This window comes from Malania oleifera, chromosome 2 (assembly GCF_029873635.1).
Source record: "Malania oleifera isolate guangnan ecotype guangnan chromosome 2, ASM2987363v1, whole genome shotgun sequence".
Classification (NCBI taxonomy): Eukaryota; Viridiplantae; Streptophyta; class Magnoliopsida; order Santalales; family Ximeniaceae; genus Malania; species Malania oleifera.
In genome coordinates, this window is record NC_080418.1 from 127,764,763 (window position 1) to 127,788,247 (window position 23,485).

The 23,485-nt window shown below is 35.9% G+C and overlaps 1 protein-coding gene across 2 annotated transcripts in view; it reads right to left on the reverse strand.

Moving 5' to 3' along the window:
* The window catches only part of LOC131148021 (serrate RNA effector molecule), a 60,150-nt gene that overhangs the window by 23,185 nt on the left and 13,480 nt on the right, over window positions 1–23,485 (reverse strand). The window contains exon 2 of one of the 2 annotated variants that reach the window (XM_058097763.1): window positions 14,080–14,204. In XM_058097763.1, the coding sequence (XP_057953746.1) occupies window positions 14,080–14,204 (125 nt within the window). The remainder of the gene's footprint in view (window positions 1–14,079; window positions 14,205–23,485) is intronic. The other variant, XM_058097764.1, reaches the window with a different exon arrangement.

Below are 23,485 nucleotides of genomic sequence, written 5' to 3' on the forward strand. Positions count from 1 at the left end.
ATATGCAAGCAATATGAAAGGAGATAATCAAACTGAAACTTAAGGGTAAATATTCTTCTATTAACCTACAGATATGTTACAATAGGCACAGTAAACATATTGCATTGCAAGCAGAAAACTAACTTTTGAGTGATCCATATGCATTTATATTGCCATTTGAAGAAACTTAGAATCCTCTTGGAGTAATCCACTCCATGCATAAATCTCTCCATCAAGGGAGTTCGAGAAGGATTAATAACCAAGGAAAACCCTCCCATATTTCCTTATACAGGTGGCCTGATTTCCCTAGTGCAGCTTCTAAATTAAAACAAAAAATAGAGAATGTAATATTTCATTTTTGTTTTTTTTATCAGCAAAAATAAAATATATTATCAAGCCATCAAGGGGATGCCAACCCATGGTACAAAAACATCAACCACCCTATAGAGTTTCACAAACATCAAGGATTACAAAATGATCATTAACAATTTTCCCACTAAACCAGCTGGAGATATTTGAAGAATCTTTGAAGGCTCTCTTATTTCTTTCCTTCAAAGCCCACCAAAAGATGGCGAGAGGGATGAGGCTCAAAGCCTTTTGCTTCTCCTTTGTGGCTCTGATGCCTTCCCAAGCCCAAATCTCCCCTCCAACTGAATTTGTTGTAACCACTGCTGCCCAGTCAAGGAAAGAGCCAAATTCCACATGTTCCTTGTCCAGGGGCAGTGGAGAAGAATGTGATTTACTGATTCTGCATCAGCCATACAGAGAAAACACCGAATCATGACTGTAAGCCCCCTTTTCTGCAGATTTTTGAGAGTTAAAATATTTCCATGTACGGACTCCCATGCAGAAAAGGCGACCTTTGAAGGGGATGCTATTCCCCAAATGTGAATCCAAAGGGAGTTATTGCAATTTGTTCCCAACGGTGAGAGCTTCTTATAAAAGATTTAACACAGAAAATGCCATTATTGTCCTAAGTCCATTTTGGCTCGTAGGGGATGTTGGAGGATGGAAATTGTACAGAAATCTGTAGAATTCAGAGTGTGTGAAGTTCCCAATCTGCCACATTCCTTGTAAAAGGAATGTCCCAGAAAATTCTCTGACCAGTAATTTGGAGGTGATGACTCATTTATTACAATTTTATTATTTCAGTTATTAAATATATATGTATCATGTATGTATGTATAATTAACTTAACAGTTTGTGCGAATGCATGTAGATAAATTCTTAACAATTAACTTTTTAAATGCTATTCCAACAAATGAGGCAGTGTCATTGCTAATTATATTTTTTTTATAAACAAAGAAAATCAAGCTAAGTAGTTCTCTCTCATTGAGGTTCCTCCCAAAATTAAAATCCCATGAATATATCCTCCCTCTTGCAAAATGAGAAAGGCTGCAATAGTAGACTCATGAAGATTAGAAAGATGAACAAACAAGGAAAACAATACCCAAGGGCCCAATCCCGATACAATTGTCCTCCCAGAAATAATTATCTCCCCATTATCCAATTTATAACTGATGTTAGGAAAGAAAGACCAATAGATTTGAGAAGTGGTATTAATTCCTGCAAAGCATCTTACTTTGTGAAAGACAAAATTTATTGCAAATAACCCTATACCAAAGAGAGTTAGGTATAACGGAAAATGCCATAACCACTTCCCCAACAAGGAGATGTTTTTAGACACAAAATCACCTAGACCTAGGCCTCCCTCCATTTTAGAGCTACTCACAATGTTCCACACTACTAAATGATCTCTCTCTCTTGCTTTTACCACAGGAAATGTCTTATCAACTTCTCTAATCCATGGGCAACTCTCACCAAAATTCTAAAATCGGTTAATTAATATGAGGGTATGGATGAGAGACAAGAATGAATAAGAGTAATTCGACCCCCTAGAGTGAAAGCCGCTCCTTTCCACCCACCCAACCACTTACAATTCTGTCAAAAACCAGGTCTCAAAACAAATCAGCTGTAGGGCTAACCCCCTACCCCTAATAGGTAATAGGCCAGCTCAAAGTACCGCAACCTCCTATGAGTCCTAACCTAGCAAAAAGGCTCCGGTCCATGCCTAATCCCACTAGACCACTTTTAGATAAATTAATTTTTAATACCAACACCTTCTCAAAAACATGAGTGAGTTACAGAAGCCGTTCTGATCCTCTGAGAGAAATGGTATCATCTATGAACTGAAGATGAGAAATGTGCACATCTTCATTGCCCATATTAATCCCTTCCATCAAACCTCTTTCCGCCCAAAAATAAATCAACCAGCTTAGCATCTGCCACGGTAATGAAAAAGAAGGGGGGATAGGGGATCACCCTGCTTCAGATCCCTAGTAGCTTGAAACCAACTTAGCCTCCCTGTTAACTAAGGGGAAAAAGAACAGAGGAGAACTCACAGATCCACTTCCTCCATCTTCCTCCAAAACCTTCATATTCATAACTCTATCCAAAAAACTCCAACTAACCCAATCATAACTTTCTCAAAGTCCAATTTCAAAACCAAGCCCCTTTTCTTTCTTCTAAAAGCATCCTCAACCACCCCAATAGCCACCAACACAGAACCAAAGGTTCAAAGATCGATCTTTTACCAATAAATGCACTTTGATTACGGGTGATGGTAACCACCAAGAATTGTAGGTACAACAAAAAAACCAAGCCTTAAGTCCCACTAAGTGGGGTCGGCTATACGAATCCTTTTCCGCCAATTTACGCAATCATGGACCATTTCTTTTGCCAAATTCAGGGACATTAAATCCTTACTATCTCATCCCAAGTTATTTTAGGTCTACCCCTACCCCTTCTACTGCCCCCACAATAACTAACTCACTCTTCCTCACCAGCGCACTATGTGGCCTACGTTGCAAGTGTCCATACCATCTGAGTCGTCCCTTCCTAATCTTATCTTCTATAGGAGCTATACCTAACTTACCACGAATATGTTCATTCCTTAATTTATCTTTCAATGTTATACCACTCACCCATCTAAGCATTTTCATCTCGGCAACTTTTACGTTTTAGATATTCTATTTCTTCGTCACCCAACATTGTGATCCATATAGCATAGCTTAAGGAAAGATTTCCTTTCTTGAGATTTGGATTTCAACCAAATTGAAATCACAGAGGAGGCCCTCACCATTTCACTTTCTCTCTCCAGCCGCCACTCTCTCCTCATTTTCTCGGCAAACACTCAGTCAATCGAAAAATGGAAAATACCACCGGGTTCCTTTCTCCGCCATCGTCAATTTAACCGGAGAGGATTTTTCGTAGGAGCATTGTAGGCAACACTCCTGTAGTAAGGTAAACTTACTCTCTCTCCTCAATTTCTTTCAAATCTTCAGTTTAACTAACGATCAGAAACCACCACGATGATTTAGGAGCATTTCTCTACAAGTCTAGCGGAGTAGATTTTTGAATTGGACTTTCCAGGTACCACTCCGAGGCTAAGGTGAGGAGTACAAATTATGTGGGTTGTTTTAAAAATTTAACCGATTAAATTGTAGTATTTAATTGTATCATATTTTTGGGAGTGTTTTGGGAATAAGTTAAATTGTAGAGAATGGATTATATTGGATTTTTGGAGATATTCCTGGGATTAAATTAAACTCCAGGAATTTGATTAAATAGAATTTTTGGGGAACATTTTGGAATTAAGTTAAATTGCAGGGATTGGATTAAATTAGAATTCTGGGAATACTTTGGAATTAAATTAAACTGCAAGGATTTGATCATATTGGTATTTTTTTTAATATGTTAGAGATTAAATTTAAATATGGGAAATGTAGCATACCCCCGTTTTTAGAATATAACTGGTTAACGGGAGTGTGTGAGCCTAGGGTTACTAAAATAATTATTATTCCAGGACTTAGCTGATTATATTGAAATATGTGATTACAGGGTTTGTGCTCTGAACGCCGTAGGCGTCGATTTAGGAATCTTATAGGCACAGTCTCCATGAATAAGGTAAGGGGAATAGATTAAGCCAGTTGTTTTGTAAATTCTACTGGTTAAAATGGAAATTATGTGTATGTATATGATTATCATGCAAGTTTTGAAAGCCAACCGTTTAAACTGAGGTTTTTGAGCTTACGATTGTGTTAATAGCTATTATTTTTTAAAATGAACCGATTAAAATAAAGAAAAAGGCTACAGGATTTAAGTAATGGATTTTCTAGATTAATTGACTGGTTGAATTGATTGGTTGGAATTGTTTTACATTTTCTAAAAATTGGTCAAAGTGAGTAGGGTTAATTATCTCCGTTTTGCTTATTAACGCTTATTTTGAGTATATGATACATTGTGAAGATAATTTAACCTATATTTTCAGTAAGGCGGATAATAAACATGGATTGACTTATTATTTCAGTAGTTATATAAATACATTTATTATTCAAATTGTATGGCATGAGGAAAAATGAAAATACTGCGTTAAGTTATGAAATATGTATAACATGTGGAAATACTGAAATGTGTTGAGATTATACTATATTTGGAATTGTTTATTTAGAGCAGAATATTAAATATATTAAATATAGTATTTGGGGTGAAGTAAACTCTCCGCCCAAGGACTTACTAAGTAAGGTGAGTGCCCTGGTAATTATAGTCTGGTACCATAGCAGAGGGAAGTTACATGTATGGGCGTATAATATTCCCTATTCTCGGACACTTCGCTTATAAACATAACCCCAAGAGCTTACTGAGTAAGGTGAGTGCCCTGATAGTTGTAATGGTATCGAAATCTACAAGTGCTATTTATTTCTTCATCATCAAGTTTAACTTTGTCTCCAATATTCCTCTTACCATTACTAAAATTACATTTCATATATTCTGTCTTATTTCTACTCATCCTAAAGCCTCTAAATTCCAAAGCTTCTCTCCATAATTCTAACTCAACCTCTACTCCGTCCCTAGTTTCATCAATTAATACAATATCATTTGCAAATAGCATACACCATGGAACCTCCTTTTGAATACTCTTATTCAATTGGTCCATTGCTAAAGCAAAAAAGACAAGGGCTCAAAGCAGACCTTTGATGTACACCTATGGTGATTGGAAATTCTCTAGTTTCTCCATCTATAGTCCTTGCACTAGCCATTACTCCATCATACATATCCTTAATGACATCAATATGCCTACTACATACACCATTTTTTTTTAAAACCCACCATAGAACTTCCCTAGGTATCCTATCATATGCTTTCTCTAAGTCAATAAATATCATATGCAAGTCCCTTTTCATTTCCCTAAATTTTTTCACTAATCTCCTTAAAAGATATATAGCTTCTGTGGTAGATCTCTCAGCCATAAAACCAAATTGATTTTCTGAGACCTTCGTTTCTAACCTTAATCTTAGTTCAACTATCCTTTCCCATAGTTTCATCGTATGACCCATAAGTTTAATTCCACAATAGTTATTACACTTTTGAATATCTCCTTTATTTTTTTATATAGGTATTAAAGTGTTTTTCCTCCATTCATCTGGCATTTTCTTAATTTCTATAATTATATTAAATACATTAGTTAACCATATAATTCTGTTATCACCTAAGCATTTCCAAACTTCAATTGGAATGTTACTTGGTCCTATAACTTTCCTATTTTTCATCTTTTTTAGTGCAAACTTAACTTCATTAACTTTAATTTTGCGAATAAATCTCATATTTTTAGTTTTTTCCTCATTTGACAATTCTAAGTTTAAGTCTTCTATTTGATTTTCATTAAATAACTTACTAAAGTAACTTCGCCATCTTTCTTTGATATCTTCGTCCTTAACCAAAACAATATCATTCTCACTTTTTATACATTTCACATTTTCTAAGTCCTTACTCTTCCTTTCGCTAGCTTTAGCAAATTTAAATATATCTCTTTCCCCATCTTTTGTATCTAATCTATCATACAAAATATTAAATGATCTATATTTAGCTTCACTAATGGCCTTTTTTGCATCTTTTCTCGCCTCTTTATACTTTTCAAAGTTATCCATGTTTCAACATTTTTGCCATGTTTTATACCAAATTATTTGTCTTATGGCTTTTTGAACATCTTTATCCCACCACCAACTTTCTTTGTTATTCGAGAATCTTCCCCTTGATTCACCTAAAATCTCTTTGCTATCTTTTTAATAGAGCTAGCTAATCTACTCCAAAGAGTATTTGTATCTATCCCATCCTCTATAGTCCAATCCTCATCTTTGATCATTTTATCTTTAAATTTAATTATATTTTCTCATTTTAAGCTTTACCACCTAGTTCTCTTACATTGGTTTATTTTATCATTTTTCTTCCATTTTTTAATACATATATCTAACGCTAAGACTCTATGTTGTATGGTTAGGCTTTGACCTGGAATAACTTTACAATCCTTACATGATAAACGATCTACCCTCCTAGTTAAAAAAAATCTATTTGACTTCTATTTTGTCCACTTTTAAAGGTTATTAAGTGTTCTTCTCTCTTCTTAAAGCAAGTATTCATCATATTAAAATCATATGACATAGTGAAGTCTAAGATCATCTCCTCAGACTCATTTTTGGCTCCATATCCATATCCTCTATGTATCCTCTCATAATTTTTATTATCCCTTCCAACGTGTCCATTCAGATCTCCTCTTATAAATATTTTCTCCGTCTTTGGTATGTCATGTATAATACTATCCATATCTTCCCAAAATTTTCTTTTAAGATTTTCTGCTAAGCTAACTTGAGGAGCATAAGCACTAATGATATTTATTATCTCTTGTCCTAATACAAGAATTGTTGGTGAATGCTTAAAATAAAATTTTAAAAGTATTATTTAATAATGCAATTTCTTATAAGCCAACTTATATAAATCCTATCACACAAAGTGCAAGCCATCATTTCTCTATTATTTAGTTGATAATGATAAAAAATAGAGTTACAAAAATTAGTCTAGAAGCATTGTCCACTAACTTCTAGAAATAAAGAAATAATGCGTGTGTGTGTGTGTGTGTGTGTGTGTGCATATCTCAGTCTATGTGCACACCATAGAAACTATGTGAAGTGGTTTTGTGTTATGATTTATTCAGTATATAAAAAATATATTTTAATTCCACAAGCAATGTGAATTGAGTTTTAAATCTTGGCTACGGTGCAATTTTTCTATAAAACACATATTTTAATCACGTTTTTCAATTCAAATAATAAGACTAAAATCTAATATTTTTAAATTATAAAAATAATTTAAATGGAGGATTAGGGTTCAAACTCTACTTTCAACAAAACCCTCCTTGGGAAATAGCTTTGGAGATGAATCAAAACTAATCTTTGGCGAGGAATCATTGCTTCAAACTATGGTCTTCTGAATAATGGTTGGACCAGTAAAACTAGGAGAGGAGTGTATAGTGTAGTTTGGAAACTTATCACGAATGGTTGATATTTGGTGCAGTCAATCTTGCCTTGGCAAAAAATTTCCTTCCATTTTCAGTTTTGATTCATGACCAGGATGCCCTTTATCAGAACTCACCTTCAAATTTCTGACCAAGGGATTTTCTAGATTGTTCCCTTGATTAGAAATGCTTTGGATGGAGAAATCAGCCATCTTACTTACGGTAGCTTGTACAAAATCTAATATCAGAACTACTAATTGATCCTAGTTAAAAACAACAGTTTTACAGTCAGACCCTATTATGCGAAAAGTATGTCAGAAACTAATAACGTTCGCAGAATCCTTTGGGACTTGATGACTTCTCTCATCAGGCAGCGACGACTATCGCCAGATGGAAAGAGAGTTAAGGGATTGGGAAAGGTATCCACTCTAGCAAGAAGATGAAGATAGCTTTGCCCCTCATTCCTCTTGCCATCTTTCAGTGTGTGTGGATGGAATGAAATAAGAGAGCTTTTAAATGATTGGCAGCCACACTAATACATATCATTAAAGATCGTTGGATTGCTATTCTTACTAGATCGCATAGCGGTTTGTTTTTAGTTAACTTTCTTGTAATTCTTGATTTTTTTTAGATACCCTGCAGGTGATTTTCCTTGTTTGTTTGTACATGGGTGGCATCCCCTCAATACCCTTTACAGAAATTTTCTTTGCCAATAAAATATATATACATAAAACACTACTTTTTTCATACTAAATGATTTGTCTATAAATTTGTCCTTTATGTCTATAGAAATTTAATGTATGTATGAATTCAATTGATATAAATTTTCATTAAATATTTCAATAAAGGGCATCCCCAGGCCACAAGGCCCCGGCTTTGAGAAGGTAGGGGGAGGGTCGTCGCACTGTATGCAACCATACCTCTGCTTTTATGCAAAGAGGCTGTTTCCTTGGACTCAAAACTCATGACCAACTGGTCATTAGATATTCTAATATTGCTCCATTTTCTTTTTTCTGATAATAAATCTACATGATTATCAAAAGATAAATATATTAAATGGGAGCTCAAAACAAGACCAAAATTTAAATGTCATGAACAAATATCTACGGCAAATATTTAGCATTCATCTTCATTTGACCCCTACCTATATTATATTTTTCAAATTTTTGTTGATTTATTGATCACGGACTATAGCTCCAAATATTTACAACAGTTATAACTAAAATTTGTAAAAATTGTAAAAATTATTTAACCAAAACCTTCATGGCTTGTAAGGCAACTTACTAGCACATCATAAAACCTCCAGCTTACAATTAATGGCAACATCTCATGACTCTGACAACGAGCACATTGCACAAGCATATCGCATCACAAGCATATCGCATCACAAAAATTAACTGTGAAATTGGTGAAAAAGCAAGCTATAGCCAATTTATATAAGCATTAATAAAATTTTATACGCAAGTAAAGTACAACTAAAGCTGCATCCATTAGTCTCCAAACAAGAGATAACAAATTTCACATTAAAATCTGAGTTGATGTGAAAAAAGAAAGCAACTAATTTGGAAGTATTCTCTCTCTTTTGGATAGAGTGAGACAGCTCCAAAGTGATTTATTGTTTACAAGTATAAAGCATACAATAATATGAAAAACAAAAATATTTTTCCAAGCATGCTCATAAGCATACAATAACTCTCAAAACTTAAAAAAAAATAAAATAAAATTCCAAGCAGCTTGAACTATGACATACTCGTTCATAAGTGGGTTTGCATAGCTCTAAAACAAGATCCACAAGTGTAAAGTCCCAATCTATATTTGCATATCTCTTTTGGCTAAACCTAGACCCAAAAGATTGGATGTATGTAATCCAAACCTCAGCTCCACAGATTGGATGTATGTAATCCACCCAGAGGATTTGACAATTACCAAGGATAGTGTTTGTGTTTAGATTAACAAGACAAGTCCTGGATAAAAGTTTTATTTTCAATCCTACCAATCATGATTTTTTCATAGAGTGGTGCTTTGGTACCTTTATGGGCCCTTTGATTCGGTTCTTTTGGGGGTTGTCCCTGTTCAACATTCAAATGGATTGGAGAGCAGCTTTTGCGTAGTTTGATTTTTTATATGTTGCTTTTTGGAGGTCGTGTCATTCCACTTTCTTCGTAACTTGTTATATGCTTTTGCTAATAGATTTTTCTGTTATCTAAAAAAAACCCAGTGCATAAACAAATGAAGGGAAAGCTTATCAAAGCTAAATAAGGGGAAGTCAGGTTGAATAGTAGAGATTAGCAGGATCCACAAGGTGTGGCAGCCTTGCAGAAACACCTGGGGATGGGAAGGCCAGAAGAGTTTTCCCCTGGGTAGCTTCTATTGCTGGATATGGAATGTTAATGCTTTTAGTATGACGTATGGTGTAGCTCCACTCCAGTTAAAAATCAATTTCCAAGACTACAGATTGACCTCATAAAAAGAATCAGTGATCAATTGTTATGCGAGGGAAGATCATGTGTGACAAGAATTAATATTCAGGAGAAGTTTTAAAGGGACAGATGGAAGACTACTTGGGTATGAACGTGGGTGAAAAGGAGGGGTGAACGGAAGTTTTTTTAGCTACAGTTGGAGAGTGATACCTCCTCATTAAAATCTTTTTACTCCAGGATTAAGGGAGGAGAAGAAGAGGCATGAGCAGCTAATTTCCATTAGAAAGCTGTGTGGACAACCAAATTTTCTTTCAAGTTTCAAGAAGTTATTTTTCTACAGTTAACCTTAACAGGTGTTTTTTGTGCAAAAATCAGGGGGAAGAAGTTGGTAACATGCTGTTGCATTGCCGCTGGTTGAGGGCCTGAGGCTGTTGTACAGTCTGGCCAATGCCTCCCTCCAGATATCAATTGAGTCCTGACTGAGGGCATAGGGTCAGAGGCATGGTTTTAAATCGCGGTAGCGGGTAGCGTAACGTAACAATAACGGGTGTAACGGGAAGCGGGAGTAGCGGATGTTACATAATGGGAAGCGGGTGTAACGGCCGTGAATTTTTTTGAAACACGCACAACCTTGTGCATATTAGCTTACTTGCATGTTTTAAGCTTTTAGCCCTTCTTAGAAATAGTTTTAGTGTGTTTTGGATCCTTTATTCGAGTAACTAAGTTATTTGGTAAGGGCAACAAGTTTACATTTGTTTTAAACCACCATTGATAGAAAAATTACGTGTGTGTGTATTTATACTTCTCATTGTTCTTATCTGTGATAAATTCTTATGTGTGCTAAATTAATTAATAAAACAAAGTACATTATACACTCCATTAGTCTATTAGACACATAAGACATACGAATAATACAAATATAAAATAGCTAGAAAAGAAAGAAGGTTGAAGTTAAAAAATATAGAACATAAATATCACATTACTAATATTATAAAAATAAAATATTTTCCTAACAAGTTAGTATTTTCAAATTTTTAATTAATGCATCTATTGTGAGTATTTAAAGAAATAGTAAATTTTGTATCACTGTCACCCTCATTATAATATTTTTCCCCTCTTGCCACTTGGTACATTGAGAATGATATATGAAAGAGAGGGAAAAAATGAGAAGAAAAAGTAAAAAATAAAATAATTTTTTTGTGTAACAGTGCTGTAGCAGTTACATAACGGCCGTAGCGGCCTTTACGTAACGGTCACAGTCCGTAACGTGCACTACGGCCGTGATTTTTCTTCCCACCGATTTCGCGGTGTGTAACAGTATCAGTAACCCCAAAAACCGTTACGTAACAGTTGCAGCAGTTATTTAAAACCATGGTCAGAGGTGCAAACTCAGAGGGGTCCTCTCTATGGTAAAAAGTGGGGAAGGATTTGAGAGATGCTATTCACTAGCAGTTTTTTGGTTTATTTGCAAAGAAATGCAAGGGAGTATCTGGATTATTTGAAGAAATTGAAGTCCATGGCCGTCTGTTTTATTCTATTGGAAGAACAGTTCCTGTTGTAAACAAATATGGTTCTCTCCTGATTTGTGTGAGTTATGTGTTATGCTGGTAATGAGGATCACACTCATTTATTTCTTCATTCCCTTGTAGCTCAGTGCTTATGAAACAAACTTTTCAGATTGCTGGACTCTTTCTTCGCAAGTTTTATTGTTGATTGATGCTGGGGGCTTGGGGAGGCACAGAAACTATTGAGGCAGTGCGCAGTATTGCAGTCCTATGGATACTCTGGTGGGAGATAAATGCCAGGATTTTTTAATCATGTTTCATTTATGGCTTTAATTTGGGCAAGTTGTATTTTTCACTCCCATGTTAATGTTAATACCCTCTATAGGGTGTCTTGGCAGTACAACTTTCGCTGATATCCAGCGTGATTGGTCAGCTCCATTAGCTAAAATTTAGTTTTCTTTTTGCTTTAGCTTCCTATTGTTTTTTTCTTTGCTTTGTTTTTTCAGGAACATTCTTCTATTTTAATGAATTTCTTTTTCACCAAACAAATTTTTTTGATTCCTTTTTTGATCTTGTAAAGAATTTATCTGTTTTCTCTAGTGATAGTCTGTATGGTCTTAGTTCTTCTACTTGAGTGATTCCTTCTTTTAGTCCCAACTCATACAGCTTTACTCAACCAGAAGGGCAGTAAAAATAATAATGAATAAGCATCACTCAAGTAACTCCAAAATAGGGGTGTTCATCAACCCGCCCACACAGCTCAACCCGAATGCCCAACCCAAATAAAATGGTTTGAGCGGTTTATGGGTCGGTTGGCAGTGTGCCATTTTACATAACCCAATTGTTTGGGTTGGCTTGCAGGTTTATTATTCAACCCACCTGACTCAAACCGACCCGCCTACTATGTATATATGTAAAATAAATAAATAATAAGAGCCTCAGGACCTTTGATGTTCAATAATGAATACATAATATAATTAAGGTAGCAGCCTAATTAATAAGGGCCTCGAGACCTTTTGGAAGACGATGGATATATTTCATATTTTATAATATGAAGTGGTCTATTGTATAAGTGTCAGATGGTAGACATAATATTTCTTTGACTAGTTTAAAAACCTTCTTTATACGGTATTATCAATGCAAAATTGAAAATTGTAAGTACTTATTACGTTATATTGTAGAGATTATTTATTTATTTATTTTTAGAGACATCTATTAATCTAAAATATTTAACTTGAATGACACTAATGTAGATTGTGTTTTCAATTGACATTTGTTATTATGTTTGGCAAAACTTTTACACATTGTCTTTTATTTTTCTTTTCTACCTAAACAATTTAAACCGCCAATCAAACTCAGCCCACCCAATAATCAAACCAACCCAAACCGCATCCTCAACGGTTCAGCTTAGGATTAGCTTTTTCCCAAACCAACAATATCAGGTTGGTTGGAGTCTTAGGCTGAAGCCAACCCATGAACACACCTACTCCAAAATCAAATCAACATAAATACAGTAGTACAGAACCAACACATATGGGTTTGCTTCTATCAATTAAAGTTTAAACTTTAAATGATTAGAATCTGATTTACATTCTCTTGTACTTTTCCATCTCTCATGACCAAAAGGAGGAAAGGGGGATAACTGGGTAAGAATATAACCCAGGAAGAAGCTATTTAGCTTGATACAAGATCAAAGCCTTAAATGAACTATTTTGGACTCTCGAAAGCATCAAAATAAATATATTAACAAAAAAGAGGGTATTCAAAACAATAACAGCTGCAGCAAAATTCAGTTAAATTTTCTACACTAACCGGATGATTCATTAACCATACATCAAGTCTACAATATATTTGTTGAAATTTCTACTCTTAAAAGTTTCTATCAAAATTTTGAAGTTGATGATAGTATAGTTTGCAGCATCATTTTTATTTTATTTTTTTGTTGGGGGGGGGGAAGGAGAGTACAGGAGTTCTGTTTGGATTCTGCCATTAGGTATGGTGTTTTATAAGAATGAGCACATTGCAAGTTTTGTGTGTGCTCATGCTTCAGCAGGAAGGGGAGACAGGAATTTCTAACCCTAACCTTCTTGCCATAGGATGGGCTATCATGAGAGTAGAGATCCTAAATATTATTGATAAAAAATGTCCCGATGCTCTAAGTTTAAGAACCTCGCATGAGTAAAGGAGACAAGATATGAGATCACTAAAAAGGCACCATGGAGGCACACGGTAGACACCACAGGCAAGTCACTCATGCATTGCATTCACAGCTCTTCTAGATTAAATCTTGTGTTCTTGTCTCTATGTTTCCAGAAATTTCATTCAAAAATTTCATGTTTTCTATAGAAAAAGAAAATATATTTATTCAAAAGGAAGAAAATGTACAAAGAGGAGAAAAAAGATCCTCCAACGAAAATAAGACACCAAAATAATATATTCTTGCGGAAGTTCCATGTTTTAGCTACCAATTTCTGCCAGCAATTTGAAAATATAATTAAATTTTTCATCAAAAATAATATTTTCTTTGAAATTCAAAAACAAACTTCCCATAAAAAATAAATAAATAAATCAAATCAAATGGTCAACAAAATATCAAAATCAAACTTCCCATTTTACGCATTGGACCCACAAAATTACCTCTAAATTCTATAATTAGTAACCTGCACAACAACGAGCAAATAGCAATGACCCACACCCATAAGTCCCAACTGAAAAAGGAAAAATATTTGCCTATTATCAAAATACAAAAATACATAAGCATATACAGAGAATTGAGCGCTATCATATCATTGAGAATAGGAAGTCAAAAGGAGAAATCAATCAATACCAGGTGCACCACCTGGATAGCCACCAGAAGAGCGACCACCAAACCGACCATGAGACCTCTCATCAAAATGCCCAGGCCTGCCCCCTATGTCACGTTCATACCCACCAGGATAATCATAACCAAACCTATGTCATCAAAAGAACAAATTAAGAGAGTCAAGCAAGATTAGAAAAATAGGAGTCCAACTAAAGCTAGAAAGGCAGAAAGGACTAGGAGTAACAAAAATGAACTTTCACTAAGCTCAGCGAAAAACAAACATAGACATTGACATCAAAAGCAACAAAAATAGAATCCTTCATATAAATTCAAAATCCATCTTATTAACAAGAGCATATGTATATAAATCACAGAAAAAGTCCTCTCATATGGTAATAAGAGGATACTCAGGGAAAACAGGCGCCATTGGCAGGCACCTAATTTTTTTCATTAAAAAAGGAAAGGTAATGAATCACAAGACTCCTGAAATTTTCACTTTTCAAAACACAAAACAATAACTCTAAAAAAGGGTTAGAGATGTAAAAGGAACCAATCATGGACTAGACCAGTAAATTGAATTTGTGCAAAGTCATAGACTAAAAATTACCAAAACATTTTCAATGAGCAATAGAAGAAAAAAAACTGGAGGCACCAAAAAGGTGCAAGCATGCAACCCACTTACATTAGCAAAGTTTACTGGTAACAGAATCAACAAAATATTTTTTTTTTTGGCCAAATGGAAGCCCATACTAGGCCTGAGCTACACAACAGGAGGTAGCCCATATCCCTTCCTACCCGTTCCACGATGAACCCAAGACCTCCAACAAGGATGTCCCAAGTGTTAATCCAAAAAAATATAAAATTTTAATACGCTCTTAACATGATGAATGGAAGATTCTATGCCTTCAAAAGCTCCTTTCTATCCCTCCACACCAACCAAAAGATGGTCAAAGGGATCAAATCTATATTTTTTTTTTCTTTCTCTATCTGTTTGTAATACTCGGCAAGCCCACAGCTCCTACCTTATAAAACCTGCTGCCATCCGTTGGATCCCATCATAGCAGCTGCATTTGGCCATAGTAGGAGAGAGTGAAAAACTGTCGCAAGCTCTTCCTTACACAAAAAGCAGCAGTTTACCACAGGAATACCCTTTTCCTGCAGGTCGTCAAGACTCAAGATCCTTTCCCTCACTGCTTCGCAGGAGGAAGAAACTACTTCAGTAGAAACACTTGTCTTCCAACTAGCTTTCCAAGGTAAGGCACAGCCTCCAGGCTCATGATTGCAGTCATAAACCGGTAAAAGCGCTTTACCTAAATGGCTTTACACTGGGTGTTGCATTTTGTGAGAGAGAGGAGACGAACAACCTATAATTTCTATTACTCTCTCTTTTACAATTCATTCAGGGGTAAAATTGAATATAAAGCACCAATAGTAGCAAAACCCAAACTCACAAAAACTATACAAGTGTGATGCAAGAAAAAAAAAAATCAACCACCAAACTACTATAAGAAGGTATCCTGCTGAAATGGACATGCCATATGCTTAATTCTCTTTCTCAATGACTGAAAGAATCATTTCCTTTCTTCTCACTCAAGATTCTCTGGTTTCTCCTTTCTCTACCATGGCTGGCCGACCGTTGCCATGGCCTTTCTCTACCATGGCTGGCCGACGGTTGCCATGGCAGAGTGAGATATCTACCGAACAATTCAAACCTTCAATCTAGGACTGTAGAAGATATGGAAAAGGAGGCCCATGGTTTTTATCAGGAAGAATGCTATAAGAAGCCGTTGGATAAGGATATTGGTGGTCCAGTGGATTTATCGAGGCTTAACTTCAGTTATTATTGGGAAGTTTTATTGGAAAGAGAAAATTCTGGTGTTTCAAGTTTGTGTTTCAAGAAAATTTAGGTGTTTAGGGAAGTTTTATCCAAGATCTCTGATTTCTTTGAAAATCTCTATTCTGAGGACGCGACTTGGAGACCGATGGTTGAGTGGTTACAATGGAATCCCATTTCTACAGATCAGAAGCTTTGGTTAGAGAGACATTTTGATGAGGAGGATCCAAGGGGGGTAGTTTTCAGGATGAGCAGGGATAAGGCTCTAGGTCCGGATGGATTTAACTTTGCTTTCTTTCAAGACTGCTGGGATATTATTAAGGATGACTTGCTTAAAGTTTTTTGCTGACTTTTATGGGAACGGGAGGCAAAGCAAGAGCATTAATTCCACTTTTATGACCATCGTGCCATTAAGGTAGAGGGCTTCAAACATATTAGTCTACCTCTAGTTTTTATAAGATCATCACCAAAGCAATAAAGAGTAATAAAGAGTAAATACAGACTACATAAAAATAGAAGGGATTCCAAAGGCACTGGTAATGCCACATATGCAAGTCCATGGAAGTTTGCGTCCCAGGTTACTAGTCTTTTCTTTCCTCTTACTTGTTTTAAAGCAGGTAATGGGATAAATTTCAATTCTGGGAGGACATTTGGGTTTGCGAGTCTTCGTAGGAGCTGTTGATGCCGCGTTTGTTTAGATTGTACACTCACAATGCACCAATTTCAGCTTTGTGTTCTTTTGAGGCGGGGCTCTCTATCTTGGGATTTTCATTTCTTTAGAAGTCTCAATGAAAGAGAGGATGGTGAGTTAACTCTTTTGTTGGGTGTGCTGTATTCTTTCTTGCCAACTTCGCAAGGGGATACAAGGCTTTGGATTAGGGAGGCTTCAGGGTCTTTCTCTTCAAATTCTTTCTTTTCCAATCTCATAAAATCCACAAATCCTAGCCCTTTCCCCTTACATAAATCTATTTGGGAAGCAATTTAAAAACCGAGCCTTCATTTGGACCTTAATTCTTAACAAGATCAATACAAACAATATGCTACAATTAAAAAGGCCTACAACACCCTTAGTCCAAATATTTGTGTGTTGTGCAATGAGTCTAATGAGACTATTAGTCATTTGTTCATTCATTCAAGGTAGCAAGATGCAGGTGGAACAATTTTTTTCATACTTTGGTGAGATTTGGGTGCTCATTTCATTGTAATTATTTTATTTTAATAAAATTGTTTTATTATCTATAAACAACACCAAAGTTCTAGTTAATAGGCTGAGTGCGGTGTTGGATAAGACTTTCTACAGCTCAGAGTGCCTTTGTAGGGGTTAGACAAATCACAAATAGTGGATGCAATTTTGGTGGCTAACAAGGTGGTGGGGGATTTCGTAGGAAGAAGAGTGGTTCCATTTTTAAACTGGATTTTGAAAAGGTCTATCTTAGAATTAGTTAAGAGTTTTTTGGATTAAATTTTTGTGGGAATGCTTTTTGGTGAGCATTCGGGCAGGTGGTTAGGAGGTTGTTTGTCTAATGTGTTGTTCTCAGTAGTAGTGAATGGGGAACCTAAGTCTTGGTTTAGGGCTTCTAGAGGTATTAAACAAGGTGATCCACTTTCTCTTTTTCTATTCATTTTAGAAGCCGATGTGTTGAGTAAAATGGTGGATAGGGCTACGTATAGGGAGTTGGTGAAAGGGTTGCAGTGGGGAGAGAGGAAGTAGTACTCTTACCTTCAGTTTCCGAATGATACAATTTTGTTTTTATAGGATCATAACCCTTCTTTCTGTTGTGTCTAGGTATCCTCAAAAGTCTTTGAGAGAATATCAAAGCTTGAAATAAATATGGGAAAAAGTGGCTTAGCAAATATTAATGTGCCTGCTGAATGAGTCAGGGAGCAGTCTTCTAATATGAGTGTGGTCTTTTGGAGTGGCCTTTGACTTATTTAAGGGTCCCTTTCGGGGGTAATCCTAGATGTGCAGAGTTTTGGAATCTAGTACTAAAGAGAGTGGCTGAGGGATTGTTTGGAATTACTAATGCGGAAATGCTTTTTAGAAAAAGTGTCAATAAGTGCTAAACTAGAAAAGTGTTGAAAGTTATAAGTGGTGTTTGGTTGAGTTTAAAATAAGTGATATTCAGATATTTACTATTATTATAGGGTACTGTATGATAATTTTTTAAACATATTTTAGATTAAAAATATTAACATTTTTTAACTAATGATTTCACTAATTATTATTTAAATTATTTATAATTAAAGTTTAAATAGTTTCCATTAAAACATAATATAAGATTATTATTTTTAATTAAAAATAATCTTGTTATTAATGTATATTTATAATATATTACAATCATATTAAATTATGATAAAATATTATTATTAATTAAATTCAAATTTTTAATTTGTTTAATGTTAATTTAAATTTATAAATAGTTCTTGCAATCCAAAATTGGATTATAATAACTAATATGTCATAATACATCGTAAAATCATATATAATTATTTTAAATATATTTTCATTAAAATATTAATATTTTTATAATTAAAAATTTAAAATTGGCTCTGTGTGGTATTAGAGTCATCTTACCTGGAGTCCAGGAAGTTGAGATCACACAGGGTCGGGAGCCCTTTAGATCATACAAATGTCTGAAAACCCCAGATCTAAAACCTTTTAGACACTTGACTTAGACTTGTTTTTCCCCAAACCTCATCAACGGGTACTTCTAAGCCATCCACAAGTGCCCTTAAGGAAAGATCAAAGGGACCAAACAAGGTAGATCTCAAGGGACCGTACAATCTTTCTGATGTGCAGGATCCTCCTGGAGAGGCAAGCACAGAGCATACTTGAATCCTTTTTACAAGCTCATAAAGGTGGATACAAAGGTCTTTCAAACAACAGTTTTCAAGAACTTGGAATTTAGAAAGCCATGGAAGAAGAGGAAACTTTAGACAGGTTTTCTGGTGTTCGGTGTTGTGGTGTTGCCCCGAACGGGAACGCAACCCCCTTATTTATAGATATAAAAGCCTCTATTACAAGACTTATCAGGACTAAAGTAACTTTAATAAAGTTACCTGACACAAACTTTTACATGACATTAAGCAACGACATGACCTAAGGAAACTTTAATAAAGAGACCTGACATAAAATTTTACATAACATAAAGCAATGACATGACTTAAAGCTACTTTAATAAAGTGACACAACACTCGACAACCGACGTCTTGGCAGTACTGGGTCTACATGTGGTGTGAAGGAGACAAGTTGAGATTGATGAAGTCCTCATCAGTAATATCTTCATACACTAGATGGTAGTAAGTAGATGGAAAGTCGTCGTGTTCATCAGTCTCCATAGGATCCTGAGAATCTTGATACAGATCTCTTGCGGGGATGTCTTCTAATGGAATGAGATTGTCAGGAACAAGCTGGATAACTTCGAGGCCATAAGAGATATTATTGAGTCCACAAAGAAATTGAATTAGAGGCTCTTTGAAACTTGGCCAAAGCTTGGTGAGATCATGGACTGTTTCCCATACGAAAGCTGTGTTGTGGGACCATAACAGACTCCTCTGGGGATTGTAGAAGTAGGGCCTATGTAAGATGAACACACAATGAACTCTCGAGGCTTCTTCTGAAGTTAATTTCCAAACATTCTGATTTCCCATTAATTCGATCAATTTCTTTCTCCATGACGGCAGAGGGTCAAACCATTGGAAAAGGGTGCAAAGGAGAGAGTCTTGATTGGTTGGCTTGTACAAATGTTCATACACTTCTTAAAGGGGGAAAATGATTGCATGTACCTGCAAAATAGAAACACACCAAATATACCATAAAATATTATGATTAAATAATGAGGACGGACTGAGGAAATAAGGGTTGAGGAAGGGTTTGGAAGGGTCAGACAAATGATGTCTGATCAGGGTGGCATATACTATAACATGAGCTTTGGCAAAGCTATTGATGCAGCTGGGGGTGAAGGTTTGGACTGGAAGGGGACTGAGGAGTTCTAGAGGATAGATCATTTCTTTTGTAGCAGAGAGGTGAAAAATTTCTTCTGGCGAAGTCATGAAGATTAAGGGTATGGCTTTTTTGGCAAGGATAAAAGGGGCTGATTGTTCTGGTCTACTGAGCATGTCTGTCAAGATATTGTGTTTTCCTTTTGTATGTTTCACAATGAAATCATTTCTGGAAAACCAATCTTTGAGACGAAGTATCTGGGGATCTGGGAGAATCTTGTTCCGGAATTCAAGTGCTTTTGGAAAGCTGGAATTATCCATCCCGATTGTGAAATGTCTGATTCTGACACGAAAATCAAATTTCTGGATCCCATATCTTACGGCAAGGATTTCTTTGTAAACTGTGTGATAATGCTTTTGTGAAGGTTTGAATTCTCCATTGGCATGTCCACAGTAGTTTCTTCTGTTATCCTTTTCTTCAAGCAATAATGCTCCCCAGAAGTGATCACTTGCATCAGTTTGCAAGACGAGATTCCCAGTTGATGGGATTGTGAGAGGCAGTGGATTTTGTGCAGCTTTTTTGAGGTGCTTGAAGGCATTAGTTTGATATGGGCCCCACGGTGGTGGATCTTTTTTCAAAAGTTTGGACAGCTGGCTAATGAAATTGCCTACGTGAGGAATAAAGTCTCTAATAAAGTTGATGATGCCAAGAAACTGTTGAATTTGCTTTTTCGAAAGATATTCATCTGGAAAACCCAATAATTCTTTAGCAATATGTGGTCCAGGAGTAAATTACCATGTGAAGTCTTCATTACTAAGAAATCAATCTATCGCTTTCCAATGCTACTTTTCTTTTGAAAGAGCATAATTCCATGCTGATCAACCAGATGATGAAATTGTTGCAGCAGTTGATAATGATCTTCCCGGGCGTTGGAAAATAATAATATATCATCAATATATATCAAAGCACTGTGGAGAATAGGATTGAATATCCTTGTCATGGCCTTCTGAAATAATGAATGGGTCGTTTTAAGCCCGAAGGGTAGAATAGTCCATTGAAATTGTTCACTTGGGATGGAGAAAGTTGTTTTGTATCGATCATCAGGATTGTTGACCTTATAGGTCACGCCCGGTTTTGATTATGACAAATACTCATTGTATCTAATGAGTGTTTGAGGTTTTGTGCAGGAACTATAATTGTCAAGATCGAGATGGGCACAAAGCAAGTGAAGACAAAATCCCATTTGTGTTGTAATATGTATTTCATTTACATAATTGGCCTGTAATAGTTAAATAGGGTCTTTGGTTTGTAATAAGCTCACATACATCACATGCATGATATAATACGTAAGCTCAAACCAAACACAACCTAAAGTGACCTTAGAAAGACCTTAGGGTTTACCCTTCGGTCGACCGACACCGGACTTTTTCGATGTCTTTAATTGGACATAAATGACCCTAAGACACACACCATTGCACCTATGAATGTTAGGCACTTGAATAGGGTTTGTGTGTTTCATAACAGGACCAAAATGCACACATTGTACACTTTCGGTCGACCGGCCAAGGCAGTTCATTTTGCCCCGGTCGATCGAAATTGGCCTGGGTCAAAAGTTGACCAAGGTCCCGGTTGACCGAAATAGTGTAGTTCAAAATCCCCGATCGACCGAAACCTCCTAAGATCAACAAATTGACCATCTGGTTGACCGAGCCAAAAATGTATACCAACTACCTGGTCGACCAAGGGTCCTCGAGAGAAGTCCCAACTGTCTAGTCGATCGAATCATTCAATTCAAAATGGCCTGGTCAACCGAACCTCGGTAAAATGGAAAATCGCCCTTTGGACAAGCACTTTCGGTCGACCGAGTCTTTAGTTCAAAAGTGTCCTGGTCGACTGAACCATATGAACTCTGGTCGACCGAAATGATTCTGGTCGACCGGACCTCTCAGGTTGCCCTAATTTTTACCGCGGTTAAACATTTTTAAACAAGGTTAATTAGGGTTAAAATGATCTTAAACAATATTAATAATACCCTACATGTCCTAACAGTTATAATTCTTCCAATGTCTATATATAGCCCATCATTTGCTAAGATTAGCAAGAGATTAGCAGATTTGATTAGGGAGAAATTCTTTAAAAATCCCAAAACCCATAATACACACCTTTGAGCCTCCAACACTTATTCTTACCAGATCTTACTTCTCAAATACTTTTGTAAGTGTGATTTAAGTGTTGTTGTTCCTTAAGGATTGCTCTCTCAAGATTGTGTTTGTGTGAAATTATTTTATTTGAGAGCACATCCTCAAGAGTTCTTAGGGGACTTTATCAATAAGTCTTTCCTAAGAAGACTTCGTTAGAGCTTCTGAGTATTGCATCGCCATTGCAATATCTTGAGAAGTTTATATTTGATTTTGGTTGCAAAAATTCTTTTAAAATCACTCTCAAATATCTTGTGTGTTTCATCTTGATAAATCTTTGAAGAGATATTTGTTTGTATGACAAAAATCTTTGTTGCAATATTCATTGATTTACATCATTCATTGAATACAAAGATTAAACTCTTTTTGCAAACAAAACATATATATTACTTGAGCATCATACAACTGATAAAATCTGCTGATTGAAATATACATATATATTGTCTGGCTAGTATCTTTGTGTGAGCTGTTAGATTGAGCATATATTGTGATACAAAGATCATACTGGTTGATACTCTCACGCACTCATTACACTGATAGTAAATATATATCTGAGAGTTGAAATACTAGACCACACTGAGCTTACATATTAAATCTTTATGGTGTATGTGATTGCGCGTAACTGGGTACATATCTGCTTAACCTGAAAGCATAATCACTGTACCGTGTCATTTATTGAGTGAAACTGCTATATTCTAGGCACGGGCCTGAAGAGGGAAACTAGCCCTGGAATAGTCTCGGATTGGCTTAGACCCGATTAGGAAAGCTAGGTACGTCATCCTGTTAAGGCGTGTAAGTTGAGGTCAGCCCCGTTAATTGACCTGGTTAAGGTTGAAGTCAACCCTGTGTTAATTGACCTGGTTGTAACCGGTGCCGCTCCACCCTTAAGTGAGCTATTAGTGAAATCGTCAGGCTTGTAAGCTAGAGGCGAGGACGTAGGCACAGTTGGCCGAACCCCGATAACATATCGTGTGTTTATTCATATTTCCGCACTTTATATTTACTGCACGTACATGTTATTATGTGAATAATGCGCTTAATTTAAATTTCCGTATATTATATTTATCGGCACATTTGGAACTGCATAGAAAGACCCTAGGTTGTAATATTTTGCTAACACCTAGTTCAACCTAGGAGAAAAGTTTAAATTTCCAATTCACCTCCCCTCTTGGGAATACACCAATTCTAACAAGGATGAATCCCAAGTTGCCAAAATGCTCCCTTAAGATCGAATTTTGAAAAAAATTTTGCTTCTGCAAAATGAATGAATAAAGTCTTGTGCTTTGGAATAGGAAACTTATCATCTTTAATGAAAGCATTTAAGGGCTTATAATCAATAACCAATCTTTTTTTTCCCCTGACCTTTTCTAATCGTTTTTCCACATAGAAGGCTGGACATGCCCAAGGAGAGCTTGTGGGCTCAATAAGGCCTTGTTTTAGCAACTGCTTACATTC